The 14,067-nt window shown below is 42.4% G+C and overlaps 1 protein-coding gene across 1 annotated transcript in view; it reads right to left on the bottom strand.

The window, feature by feature from the left end:
- The window catches only part of CPO (carboxypeptidase O), a 268,545-nt gene that overhangs the window by 194,364 nt on the left and 60,114 nt on the right, over positions 1-14,067 (bottom strand). Inside the window, exon 5 of the mRNA XM_040441046.1 lies at positions 12,084-12,195. Within this exon, the coding sequence (XP_040296980.1) occupies positions 12,084-12,195 (112 nt within the window). The remainder of the gene's footprint in view (positions 1-12,083; positions 12,196-14,067) is intronic.

The raw sequence follows: 14,067 nt of genomic DNA, 5'->3' as shown, positions 1-14,067 counted from the left end.
TGCATTCGGCCTAAGGGCATGGATTATTGGAACCATGTCCTGTGGTCTGATGAGACCAAGATAAACTTAATTGGCTCAGATGTAGTGTTGATCGAGCACCAAAGTGCTTGGGTGCTCGAGTAAAACACCTCGGGTGCTCTACCGAGCATCCGAGCACAATGGAAGTCAATTGGAGAACCCGAGTATTAAACCAGGCACCCCCTGGTCTATTAAAAGGTCAGAAATTGATGGAAACACCACTGAAATGGTTCGGGAACAGCATGGGGAGGATGTTTGGATGCATTTTGGACTCCCAGGTCGCTGCTGGGAACGATGTTGTCCGAGTAGTAGGCCAATTTTACAGACTAACAATAATACGCACAAAATCGAAGATAAAATCGATTTTAGAGGAAAAATTGTTAGGAAACATTCTTTCCTGTATATTTACTTGTATATAAAGTGCAAGTGCTGCCAAAAATTACAAGGAAGAGGCACTCCGATACAACCTGTATATCGCATAAAGGAGGGCCTCATTCACATTGTGGTACAATTGTTCAAGTAGTGGGACTCCTACACTCATACAGTTTTGCACTATGTAAAAGGCTGCCAAAAATTACAAGGAACCGGCACTCCAATACAGGGCATCGTACACACCTTTGAAAAATTATGATTGCTGGCCTGCTGGTGACCCTCAAAAACTGGCCTGCTGGTGACCCTCAAAAACATTAGGAGCAAGGGCCTGCTGGTGACCCTCTAAAAGGCGAGGGCCTGCTGCTGATCTGACCATCTAAAACATTAAAGGTGAGGGTCTGCTGCTGAGCTGACCATCTAAAACATTAGGAGTGAGGGCCTGCTGCTGAGCTGACCATCAAAAAAATTGTGGTTGAGGGTCTGCTGGTGAGCTGACTCTCTAAAACATTAGGGGCGAGAGCCTGCTGCTGATCTGACCATGGAAAAAATTATGGGCGAGGGCCTGCTGCTGAGCTGACCATCAAAAAAATTATGGTTGAGGGTCTGCTGCTGAGCCGACTCTCTAAAACATTAGGGGCGAGTGCCTGCTGCTGATCTGACCATCGAAAAAATTATGGTTGAGGGCCTGCTGCTGAGGTGACCATCGAAAGAATTATGGTTGAGGGTCTGCTGGTGAGCTGACCTTCTAAAACATTAGGGGCTAGTGCCTGCTGCTGTTCTGACCATGGAAAACATTATGGTTGAGGGCCTGCTGTTGAGCTGACCATCGAAAAAATTATGGTTGAGGGCCTGCTGCTGAGCTGACCGCCTAAAACATTAGGAGCATGTTGATATGATGGAGGAGGAGGAGAAAAGTAAGATATACCCTTTTTTGTGGTGGAAGGGGTGCATGGGAATACAGTGTATTCAATAGACCATAAAAGCCACATTTAAAGTGCCTTTATGTTCAGACGCTTTCCTCTGGTGGAGTAGAGAAGTCAGGGGCAATCCAGGCCTTATTCATTTTGATAAGTGTCAACCTGTCAGCATTTTCAGTTGACAGTCGGATGCGCTTATCAGTTATTATGCCCCCAGCAGCACTAAATGCTCTCTCTGACAAAACACTGGCAGGGGGGCAGGCCAGCACCTCCAAGGCATAGAGCGCCAGTTCGTGCCACGTGTCCAGCTTGGACACCCAATAGTCGTAAGGCACAAAGGAATCATTGAGGACGCTGACGCGGTCTGCTACGTACTCCTTCACCATCTTCCAAAACTATTCTCTCCTTGTGACACTAGGCCACGCATCAGGGTAAGGTTGCTGGCGGGGTGTCATGAAACTGTCCCAGGCCTTGCAGAGTGTTGCCTTGCCTCTGTCGGAACTGCTGTGTGTTCCCCTCATCTTCCCTTCTCGGTTGCCCAAGGAACTACGTACTCTGCTGCAAGCATTGTAAGCTGGAAATTTTCGGATCAATTTTTCCACAAGGACCTTCTTGTATTGCACCATTTTGCTAGTCCTCACCACCACAGGAATTAGAGATGAGATGTTCTCTTTGTAGCGGGGGCCGAGAAGGGTGAACAACCAGTAATCGGTGTTGACTAAAATGCATATAACGCGAGGGTCACGGGAAAGGCAGCAGAACATAAAGTCAACCATGTGTGCCAGAGTCCTAACAGACAAGACTTCGCTGTCTTCATCAGGAGAATGACTCTCAATCTCCTCATCCTCTTCCTCCTCTTCGGCCCATCCACGCTGAACAGATGGAATAAACCTGCTGTGGGTACTACCCTCTGTAGCGGAGGCAACCGTCTCCTACTCCTCCTCCTCCTGATCATCCAATTTGCAATGAGAAGACGAACGGAGGGTGGTCTGGCTATCAGCTTGTGTACTTTCTTCCCCCATTTCCACCTCTTCCACATGCAAAGCGTCCTCCTTCATTGTGAGCAGCAAGCGTTTCAGTGGGATGGTTACTCTGATAATAGCGGCATCGCCACTCACCATCTGTGTTGATACTTCAAAGTTGCATAAAACCTCACAGAGGTCAGACATACATGCCTACTTGTTGCTTGTGAAGAGCGGATGCTGACTGGAAAGGCGACGACCATGTTGCAGCTGGTATTCCACTACTGCCCTCTGCTGCTCACAAAGCCTGGCCAACATGTGGAACGTGGAGTTCCAGCACGTGATCCCATGGCACAACAGTAGGTGAGCTGGTAATTGCAAGCGCTGCTGCAGCGGTTCCAGGCCGGCAGCAGCTGTAGATGACTTTCGAAAATGGGCACACCGCACGTTCCACATGTTGGCCAGGCTTTGTGAGCAGCAGAGGGCAGTAGTGGAATACCAGCTGCAACATGGTCGTCGCCTTTCCAGTCAGCATCCGTTCTTCACAAGCAACGAGTGGGCATGTATGTCTTACCTCTGTGAGGTTTTACGCAACTTTGAAGTATCAACACAGATGGTGAGTGGCGCACCGTCACCAGTAGCTCAGGCAAATTGGGGTAGGTTTTGAAAAACTGCTGAACCACTAAGTTGAAAACGTGGGCTAGGCCAGACCAATAATGTGTGTGATCTTGCAGAGCTCCAAAGCCGCCACAGAGTTAAGGCCATTATCAGACACAACCATGCCTGGTTGTAGGTTGAGTGGCAAGAGCCACAGCTCAGTCTGGTCTCTTATACCCTGCCACAGCTCTGCGGTGGTGTGCGGTTTGTCACCTAAGCAGATCAGTTTAAGCGCGGCCTGTTGACGCTTCCCCACTGCAGTGCTACACTGCTTCAAGCTACTGACTGATGGCTGACTGGTGCTGCAAGATGAGAATTTAGAGGTGGAAGTGGAGGAGGAGGTGGAAGAAGAGAAGGGGGGGTTGCAGCCACTATTGTAGGTGGTGGCGGAAATCCTGATGGAAGTAGGGCCCGGAATTCTTGGCGTCGGTAGCACCTGTGCCATCCCAGGGTATGACTTGCTCCCAGCCTCCACAACTTTCACCCAGTGTGCCGTCAGGGAAATGTAGCATCCCTGGCCACAAGCACTTGTGCATGTGTCAGTCGTTAAGTGAACCTTCCCAATAACTGCGTTGGTCAGGGCACGGGTGATGTTACGGGACACATGCTGGTGTAAGGCGGGGACGGCACACCGGGAAAAATAGGGGCGGCTCGGGACTGAGTAATGAGGGACGACCGCCACCATCAGGCTGTGGAAAGCCTCAGTGTCCACAAGCCTAAATGGCAACATTTCCAGGGCCAGCAATTTGGAAAGGTGCACATTTAGTGCTATGGCCTGTGGGTGGGTGGGTGGCTGGGTATTTGCGCTTTCGTTCTAAGGCCTGGACATCTGTACGCTGCGCTGGTACACAGAAGTGGATGTGCTATCTGATGGTGCTTGCGAAGGTACAGGTGCAGGGTGAGAGGCATCCAGGGAATGTCACAGCTATTTTGGACGTGCAAAAATTATACAGTAGCTATAGCACAGGTAATGTCGCTGCTGTCACCAGCGGCAATTTTTTTTTTACAGGGAATGTCACAGTTATTTGGGATGCGCAAACATTATACAGGAGATGTAGTGCAGGTAAGGTCATTGTCACCAGCGGAGAATTTTTTTTACTGAATGTCACTGATATTTATGATGCGCAAAAGTTATACAGGAAATGTAGCTCAGGTAATGTCGCTGCTGTCACCATCGGCTAATAAAAAATTACAGGGAATGTCAAAGCTATTTTGGATGCGCAAACGTTATACAGGAGATGTAGCGCAGGTAATGTAACCGTCCGCAGCGGACTCCATCTACGGAAAAAGTACACTGGATTTCACAGATATTTTTAGGATGCGCAAACGTTATACAGGAGATGTAGTGCAGGTAATGTAACTGTCCGGAGCGGACACCATCTACGGAAAAAGTACACTGGATTTCACTTATATTTTTAGGATACGCAAACATTATACAGGAGATGTAGTGCAGGTAATGTCACTGTCCGCAGCGGACACCATCTACGGAAAAAGTACACTGGATGTCACAGATATTTTTAGGCTGCGCACACGTTACACAGGAGATGTAGCGCAGATAATGTCGCTGTCACCAGCGGCCAAACAATTGCACGCAATTTAGAGCAGGTTGCGCTAAGAATATATATTGCTGCCAGACACAACAATAGTCCTTAAAAGTACTTTTGGGTCTCTAATCACACGCAATTTAGCACAAGTTGCGCTAAAAATTTCTATTGCTGCCAGACCAAACAATAGTGTTTAAATGGACTTTTGGGTCTCTAATATTAAATTCAATTCCCTACACTATCTGTCCCTTCTACAGCACATCTCTCCCTGACTAAGACTGGCTGAACCACATGTCATTGGGTTCTTTTTTAGCACCCGATGACGCGTTCTAGCCAGCCAATCACTGTAATGCCAGTAACCAACATGTCTACGGCATTACAGTGAGTGGCAGTACTTACCTGCACGTTTATTGGCTGCGTAGCAGACAACAAACGTGCGGGGAAGAAACTCTAGCATAGCGCTCGAGCACACGCGGTATTCGGCCGAACACTGCGATGTGCGAGCATCTCGATGCTCGAGCCGAACTGGTGTGCTCAATCGGGTATGCTCAATCAACAATACTCAGATAATTTCAAAAGTGTGTGGTGGCAACCAGATGAGGAGTACAAAGACAAGTGTGTTTTGCCTATAGTCAAGCATGGTGGTGAAAGTGTCATGGTTTGGGGCTGCATGAGTGCTGCCAGCTGTGGGAAGCTACAGTCAGTTCTTTGAAGTAACCATGAATTCCAGCATATACTGTGACATACTGAAGCAGGGCATGGTCCACTCACTTCGGAAAATAGCCTACAGGGCAGTATTCCAACATAATAATGACCCCAAACACACCTCCAAGACGACCACTGCCTTGCTAAAGAAACTGTGGGTAAAGGTGCTGGACTGGCCAAGCATGTCTCCAGACCTAAACCCTATTGAGCATCTTAGGGGCATCCTCAAATGGAAGCTGGAGGATCCCAAGGTCTCTAACATCCACCAGCTCCGTGATGTCGTCATGGAGGAGTGGAAGAGGATTCCAGTGGCAACCTGTGTAGCTCTAGTGAACTCCATGCCCAAGAAAGTTAAGGCAGTGCTGGAAAATAATGGTGGCCACACAAAATATTTACACTTTGGGCACAATTTGGCCATTTTCACTTAGGGGTGTAGTCACTTTTGTTGCCAGCAGTTTAGACATTAATGGCTGTGTGTTGAGTTATTTTGAGGGCACTGATTACTTTACATTGTATTAAAGTGTCATCTTCAGTGTTGTCCCATGAAAAAATATAATAAAATATTCACAAAAATGTGAGGGGTGTACTAACTTTTCTGAGATACAATATATAGGATAAATGCATTTTCCTACTGATTCTAAATATTTTTGGAGAATTTAAATTCATCCAAAAGGGGGTCCACAAAATTAGAGTCCCACCCGTTCCTGAAATTTTAAATCCTGGCATTCTGTAAATGTATAAGCAGAACATTTGATGTGGTGGTACTGGCCAGATCTATTTATCAATCTTGTGGGACTGAAGTCTTGTTTCTTGTAATGTTCTGACCAAGGGGTTGTGCAGTCATATAAAACTACATAGACATAATTATGTTTCCATAAACCAATTCACATACCAATAATAAAGTATTTCCAGTTTGGGCTCCAACTACCCTTTTTCTGACCCTTAATCACGTGACGACAAAAATCCATAGTACACATATGTGGCATGACGCTCTGTCTGCCGATCACATGGCTTTAATTTTCTGCTAATCACCTGCTAGTTTGAGTGCAGGCGCTGTGCACAGTCAATAGCATGCCACATTCTAGGCACATTTTGTCTAAGGGGACAGAGGTACAAGTGGAGGAAGTTACATGATTGGCAGATGGAGCATCATGGTGCATATGTGTACGGTGGATTGTTGTGGTCATGTGACTGGAGGTCAGAAAGAGGAATTGGAGCCAAAACTGGAAATACTTTGATATTAGTAAGTGAATTGTGTTAGGGAAACATAATTATGTCTATGTACAGTAGTTTTATATAGTTTTATATGCACAACCGCTTTAAAGATATGAAAATTATATTCCTGGGCTCTCTGACAGTGACATGATTTTCAGTTGAAAACTATGGTGGAACAGGGAGTTACCATCATCCTGCCTCACCATTCACTCCTATACATGGTCATCTTTAACATCACAGGGGTAGGGTGACACACAGCACAGCAAAATAGAGGGGAGGGAGAAAAAGAAATCAGAAATGCTCTTCCCTCTCCTCTGCCAGACTTGTTACTGTTGAAGGACCTCCTTGGTCACTTGGTTTGTGATTTGTATTTGTTTAGAGAGCCTGGTTTAGGGTATGTATTTATTCAGGGTTTTCGTCTCTGGGGTCTAGTGTGAGGTATGTATTTATTCTGGTGTCTGTATTTTGAGCCACTGCCTTGGGATCTCTATATTTTGAGATTTGTTCTATAGTATATTTATATCCAGGGGTCTAAATTTATTCAGAGTTCTATATTTGATTAAAGGGCCTTCTGGGAATGCATAAAAATGGCCTCTGACAACTTGTCCTGGAATGTGACTAGGACAGCCTTAACTTATACAGTTGCTTAGGGTGGTGTTGGGGCAGGGGACGGCTATACTGTCCTCTGGTGGTAGGGCTGAAACATAGAAACATAGAAACATAGAATGTGTCGGCAGATAAGAACCATTTGGCCCATCTAGTCTGCCCAATATACTGAATACTATGGATAGCCCCCGGCCCTATCTTATATGAAGGATGGCCTTATGCCTATCCCATGCATGCTTAAACCCCTTCACTGTATTTGCAGCTACCACTTCTGCAGGAAGGCTATTCCATGCATCCACTACTCTCTCAGTAAAGTAATACTTCCTTATATTACTTTTAAACCTTTGCCCCTCTAATTTAAAACTGTGTCCTCTTGTGGTAGTTTTTCTTCTTTTAAATATGCTCTCTTCCTTTACCGAGTTGATTCCCTTTATGTATTTAAAAGTTTCTATCATATCCCCTCTGTCTCTTCTTTCTTCCAAGCTATACATATTAAGGTCCTTTAACCTTTCCTGGTAAGTTTTATCCTGCAATCCATGTACTAGTTTAGTAGCTCTTCTTTGAACTCTCTCTAGAGTATCTATATCCTTCTGGAGATATGGCCTCCAGTACTGCGCACAATACTCCAAGTGAGGTCTCACCAGTGTTCTGTACAGCGGCATAAGCACTTCACTCTTTCTACTGCTTATACCTCTCCCTATACATCCAAGCATTCTGCTGGCATTTCGTGCTGCTCTATTACATTGTCTTCCCACCTTTAAGTCTTCTGAAATAATTACTCCTAAATCCCTTTCCTCAGATACTGAGGTCAGGACTGTGTCAAATATTCTATATTCTGCCCTTGGGTTTTTACGCCCCAGGTGCATTATCTTGCACTTATCCACATTAAATTTCAGTTTCCAGAGTTCTGACCATTCTTCTAGTTTTCCTAAATCCTTTTCCATTTGGCGTTTCCCTCCAGGAACATCAACCCTGTTACATATCTTTGTGTCATCAGCAAAAAGACAAACCTTACCAGCGAGGTAAGTCATTGCACAGTGATGAGGTGTGCTGTCAGACTGCTCAGCTTGGCAGTATATCTCATGAACGATCACTCTAGTCCTCTACAATAGGTAGTGCTGGAGTGATCGCACATGAGATATGCTGTCAAGCTGAGAAACCTAACAGCACACCTCATCACTGAGCAGTGACTTCAGCACCAGGGCGCAGTATAGCAAGCGCCCACCACTGCCCCATAGGCAGCTGTAGAAGTGGAAGGAATGTGTGGACGTCACATTCTAGAATGAAGTAATACATTTCTGAAGGAACCCTTTAAATTGTCTCATCCAGGGTCTGTAATTATTTAGGGGGTCTGTATTCAGGGGTACATATATATTTTTTAGGTCTACTCTGAGTTCACCTCACAGTTCAATAATGTTCCTATATAAACTCATTTGCACTTTTTTGGGGAGTTGTGTAAAATAATTTGCATAAAAATGTTAAATCATTGTTTATATGCGTTTCAAATGCAAATTATGTGTTTCATATTTAAAACTGGCTGTTGTACTTTCATTATGACAGCTGCCTTGTGCCCTAAAGTGACTAGCAATGTTATTGAAGGGGGCTGTCTGTCTAACTCTTTGCCCCTTGCCCTTCACGCTAATAGAATTGGGGGCTAGCTATTGCCGTAAACAGCTAGCTACCTTTACGCACGTCACTAGTCACAAGCCAGCACAGATGGGGGAAACTTACTTTCTGTGTCATAATGAACCTTCACATGGAGTGCACTGGCCATGAAAGTGATCATAATGGAAGTGTAATAGTAAGTTTTATCAACTTGAATTTCAGACACATTTAAACAATTCCTGTCTGTCTGGACAACCACTTTATGTGACTTTGAAGACATATGGAGATAATTAAAAATGTTCATGGGGGATATTATATTCTTTTGCACCGGTTCTACCAATGTGGAAAAATGGCTCTGGTTCTGACATATCTAAATGCAGTGGAGAACCCCTTTAACACCTTAAGGACTTGGCCATTTTTTGCAAATCTGACCAGTGTCACTTTAAGTGCTGATAACTTTAAAACGCTTTGACTTATCCAGGCCATTCTGAGATTGTTTTTTTTTTTTGACACATATTGTATTTCATGACACTGGTAAAATGAAGTAAAAAGAATTCATTTTTATTTATAAAAAAATACCAAATTTACCAAAAATTTGCAAATAATTGCAAATTTTCAAGTTTCAATTTCTCTACTTGTAAAATACATAGTAATACCTCCAAAAATAGTTATTACTTTACATTCCCCATATGTCTACTTCATGTTTGGATCATTTTGGGAATGATATTTTATTTTTTGGGGATGTTACAAGGCTTAGAAGTTTAGAAGCAAATCTTGAAATTTTTCAGAAAATTTCAAAAACCCAATTTTTAGGGACCAGTTCAGGTCTGAAGTCACTTTGCGAGGTTTACATAATAGAAACCACACAAAAATGACCCCATTCTATAAACTACACCCCTCAAGGTATTCAAAACGGATTTTACAAACTTTGTTAACCTTTTAGGTGTTCCACAAGAATTAATGGAAAATAGAGATACAATTTCAAAATTTCACTTTTTTGGCAGATTTTCCATTTTAATAATTTTTTTCCAGTTACAAAGCAAGGGTTAACAGCCAAACCAAACTCAATATTTATGGCCCTGATTCTGTAGTTTACAGAAACACCCCATATGTTGTTCGTAAACCGCTGTACGGGCACACGGCAGGGCGCAGAAGGAAAGGAATGCCATACGGTTTTTGGAAGGCAGATTTTGCTGGACTGGTTTTTTTTGACACCATGTCCCATTTGAAGCCCCCCTGATGCTCCCCTAGAGTAAAAACTCCAAAAAAGTGACCCCATTTTAGAAACTACGGGTTAGGGTGGCAGTATTGTTGGTACTAGTTTAGGGTACGTATGATTTTTAATTACTCTATATTACACTTTTTGTGAGGAAAGGTAACAATAAATAGCTGTTTTGGAACCGTTTTTATTTTTTGATATTTACAACATTTATCTGACAGGTTAGATCATGTGATATTTTTATAGACCAGGTTGTCACGGATGTGGCGATAACTAATATGTATACAGTTTTTTTTATTTATGTATGTTTTGCACAATGATTTCTTTTTTGAAGCAAAAAAAATCATGTTTTAGTGTTTCCATAGTCTGAGAGCCATCATTTTTTCAGTTTTTGTACGATTACCTTGGGTAGGGTATGATTTTTGCGGCATGAGATGATGGTTTTATTGGCACTAGTTTGGGGTGCGTGTGACTTTTTGATCGCTTGCTATTACACTTTTTGTGATGTAGGGTGACAAAAAATGGCTTTTTTTACACCGTTTTTATTTTTATTTTTTTACGGTTTTCACCTGAGGGGTTAGTTCATGTGATATTTTTATAGAGAAAGTTATTATGGATGCTGCGATACCTAATATGTATACTTTGTTTTTATTTATGTAAGTTTTACACAATGATTTCATTTTTGAAGCAAAAAAAAATTTGTGTTTCCATAGTCTGAGAGCCATAATTTTTTCAGTTTTTCAGCGATTAACTTGGGTAGGGTATGATTTTTGCGGGATGAGATAACGGTTTTATTGGAACTATTTTGGGGTGCGTGTGACTTTTTGATCGCTTGTTATTACACTTTTTGTGATGTAAGGTGACAAAAAATGGTTTATTTAGCACAGTTTTTATTTTCAATTTTTTACGGTGTTCATCTGAGGGGTTAGGTCATGTGATATTTTTATAGAGCCAGTCGATACGGACGTGGCGATACCTAATATGTCAACTTTTTTTATTTATGTAAGTTTTACACAATAACAGCTTTTTTAAAACAAAAAAAATTCTGTTTTAGTGTCTTTATATTTTGAGCCATAGTTTTTTTATTTTTTGGGAGATTGTCTCAGGTAGGGGCTCATTTTTTGCGAGATGAGGTGACTGTTAGATTGGTACTATTTTGGTGAGCAAATGCCTTTTTGATTGCTTGCTGTTGTACTTTTTGTGATGTAATGTGACAAAAAAATTGTTTATTTAGCACAGTTTTTATATTTTGTTTTTTACAGTGTTCATCTGAGGGGTTAGGTCATGTGATATTGTTTATAGAGCCGGTCGATACGGACGCGGCGATACCTAATATGTCTAATTTCTTTTTTTCCCTATTTTTTACCAATTTTTTTTTACTTTATTTGTGGAAAATGATGTTTTTGTTTATTTTTACTTGAAACTTTTATTTTTTGGGGGGGCAAACCTTTATTTTTTCAACTTTTTTTTTACTTTATTTTTTGTCCCACTTTGGGACTTCAACTTTTGGGGGTCTAATCCCTTTTACAATGCATTCCAATACTTCTGTATTGGAATGCATTGGCTGTATGAGTAATACAGTGTGTATTACTCATACAACTTTCCGCCTGTGAGATCCAGGGGTCTGGATCTCACAGGCTCGTCACCGGAAGGCAGCGCAGATGCCTAAGGAAGGTATCGCGCTGACTTCCATGCCATCAGGTCCCCCCTACAGCCGCATGGGGACCCGATGGCACCGCCGCCCGCCGGATAAGGTAAAAACCGCAGGTCTGAATTGACCTGCGGTTTGCGGCGACCGTCGACAGGATGCCCGCTGAATGATTTCAGCAGACATCCTGTTCCGATTAACACCCGCCGCAATGAAATTTTAAAGTTAGGACGTACCGGTACGTCCTGGGTCCTTAAGGACTCGGCAAACATGGCGTACCGGTACGTCCTACATCCTTAAGGGGTTAAAGTAGAAGATCTAGATTTTCATTAACTGTAGAATAGTTTAACAATTTTATTAAAGTCATAACAAATATTTTAAAAAGTTAAATAGGAGGCATTTCTTAGGACCAACATTTGCCATGCCAGTCTTAATCTATCCCCATTGGTGTCTGATGCACTGCAATTATTAAGAGGTGCATGCCTCTTAACTGTGGCACATCTGTGCAGGTCTGATTGCCAGAACCAAAATCTAAGCCAGCAAGGGAGTGTTTCTTCTTGCTTCAGGGGTTCTAATATGCTAGGGGCACAAAAATTTAGTAAATGGTTATCTTACGTCTTCCATTGGATGATATTTTGTATAGTCATAATCCGAGATGGATCGCTGCCTTCTGGGTCTAGTTTCCTCTGGATTGCCCATTAGCTGAGATAAGTTGTCAACCAGAATTCTATAAAGAAAAGCAAGACCACTTAATATATGTATGAATACTTCTATAATTAGTTGAAAAACTTCCTAAATCCATCAAATCCAACCGTTTAATAATTACAAGCATAAACTTATCTCATATTAACACCATCTATTAACACCTACAACAAGGATGTCTATACTGTTGATTCACTCATAAAACTGGCATCTTCCCAGGACTGAATCAATTACTCAAAATATACACTAACAGGCTAATCTTATGTGTGATTTGTGCTGATAATTGCCAAATTAAACATGAACTAACACTATTGTGGTCATAACCTATGCTAATAACCTATGCTAGCTAAGCTTGGTCATAATATATAGCATCATCATCCTTTGCAAACCCATGCATAAGAATATTGGCCATAAAATGAAACAACATACATTACATGAGATTTGGTCAGCAAAGGGTTGAAATGAAGTCGGCACCAGAATAAAGTCAATATCATGGCTGGTGCAACCCTGAAGATTACATGGTGTGCAAGTATTACGGGTGACAGAAAGGATTACACTGTTGGGGCACCATGTGAAAAGGATAATGGGAAAGAGAGGAATCTAAGATGTCTGTGTGGCACACTCTGGAGAGATGTCCGAATGAAGAAGATGAGGAAAGAGAACGTCCCTGGAGCAATACTTTTCTCCAGAAATGTGATACCAGATTTTGAGTTGGGAAGGATTTTTTTTCCTTAGAAGAGGAAAATTGTCTTTTACCTCATGATGTTCTTTTCCTGTCTAATTCTAGAGAAACTTAGCATGATTATAGGCTGAACTGGATGGACGTATGTCTTTTATGTTATGTTACAATATAAAGAAACCATTAGATTCAATAAATTAATCAAATTGGATTATATACAGTATGCAAATGCATTGCTTTCAAATTTTAACATTGATTTTCATTTTAGAAGGGATGTCTCATGACCGTAAACCCCTTTCCAAATGTTTAATTCCTGTGGTGGGCCTGCAGTAACCCAGTTTGACGTTGGCTGAGATTATCTCCGCTTCTTATCTTTCATACTTACGTTATACATACTATCTGCTCTGCTCTTTGGTCATTGTAAATACAAGGTAAATCACCTTAGTGAGTTTATAACAGAAAATGGTGACCAAGGTGTAATTGCATTTTGGGACCCATGTTTTTGAGAGAACCCAGATTCTCAAGTGAAAATATTAGGGAAATCCAGTGTAAAGATCCTGGCAGTTATCAGGAATCCATGTATGACTGTTTATGAGAAGTCTCTTTCGATGATTTGCTCCATTATTTTGTTTTTAAGAGAATTAGTAATGAAGGTGTTTACATAGTCTCATGAATTCAGGGGTGGTTAGTATTATCTCTGATACTTTGTACAAGTAATAGAGTCCCTTCTGTCTGGTATCTAAAATGTTGTTTCAGTAGAATTTGAACATTTGTACTGGAGTGCTGGACCTTATTAATTCTCAGTGTTCATGTACATACCTTTGGTAAACAAATGTTAAATGTGATTTAAGCGACATAAAGGTTTAAAGGGGTTCTGCACTTTGTTTAAACTGATTATCTATCCTCTGGATAGATCATCAGCATCTGATCAGCGGGGGTCCGACACCCGGGACCTCCGCCGATCAGCTGTTTGAGAAGGCAGCGGTGCTCCAGGAGCGCCGCGCCCTTCTCACTGTTTACCGCAGGCCCAGTGACGTCACGACTAGTATCAACTGGCCTGGGCGGGGCTAAGCTCCATTCAAGTGAACAGAGCTTAGCCGCGCCCAGGCCAGTTGACACTAGTTGTGACGTCACTGGGCCTGCGGTAAACAGCGAGAAGGCCGTGGCACTACTGCCAGCACCACTGCCTTCTCAAACAGCTGATCGGCGGGGGTCCCG

The sequence above is a fragment of the Bufo bufo genome, chromosome 7 (genome assembly GCF_905171765.1).
Source record: "Bufo bufo chromosome 7, aBufBuf1.1, whole genome shotgun sequence".
In the NCBI taxonomy this organism is placed as follows: domain Eukaryota; kingdom Metazoa; phylum Chordata; class Amphibia; order Anura; family Bufonidae; genus Bufo; species Bufo bufo.
The sequence above is the reverse complement of the archived record's forward strand: the minus strand, read 5'-3'. Positions and strand labels throughout refer to the sequence as shown.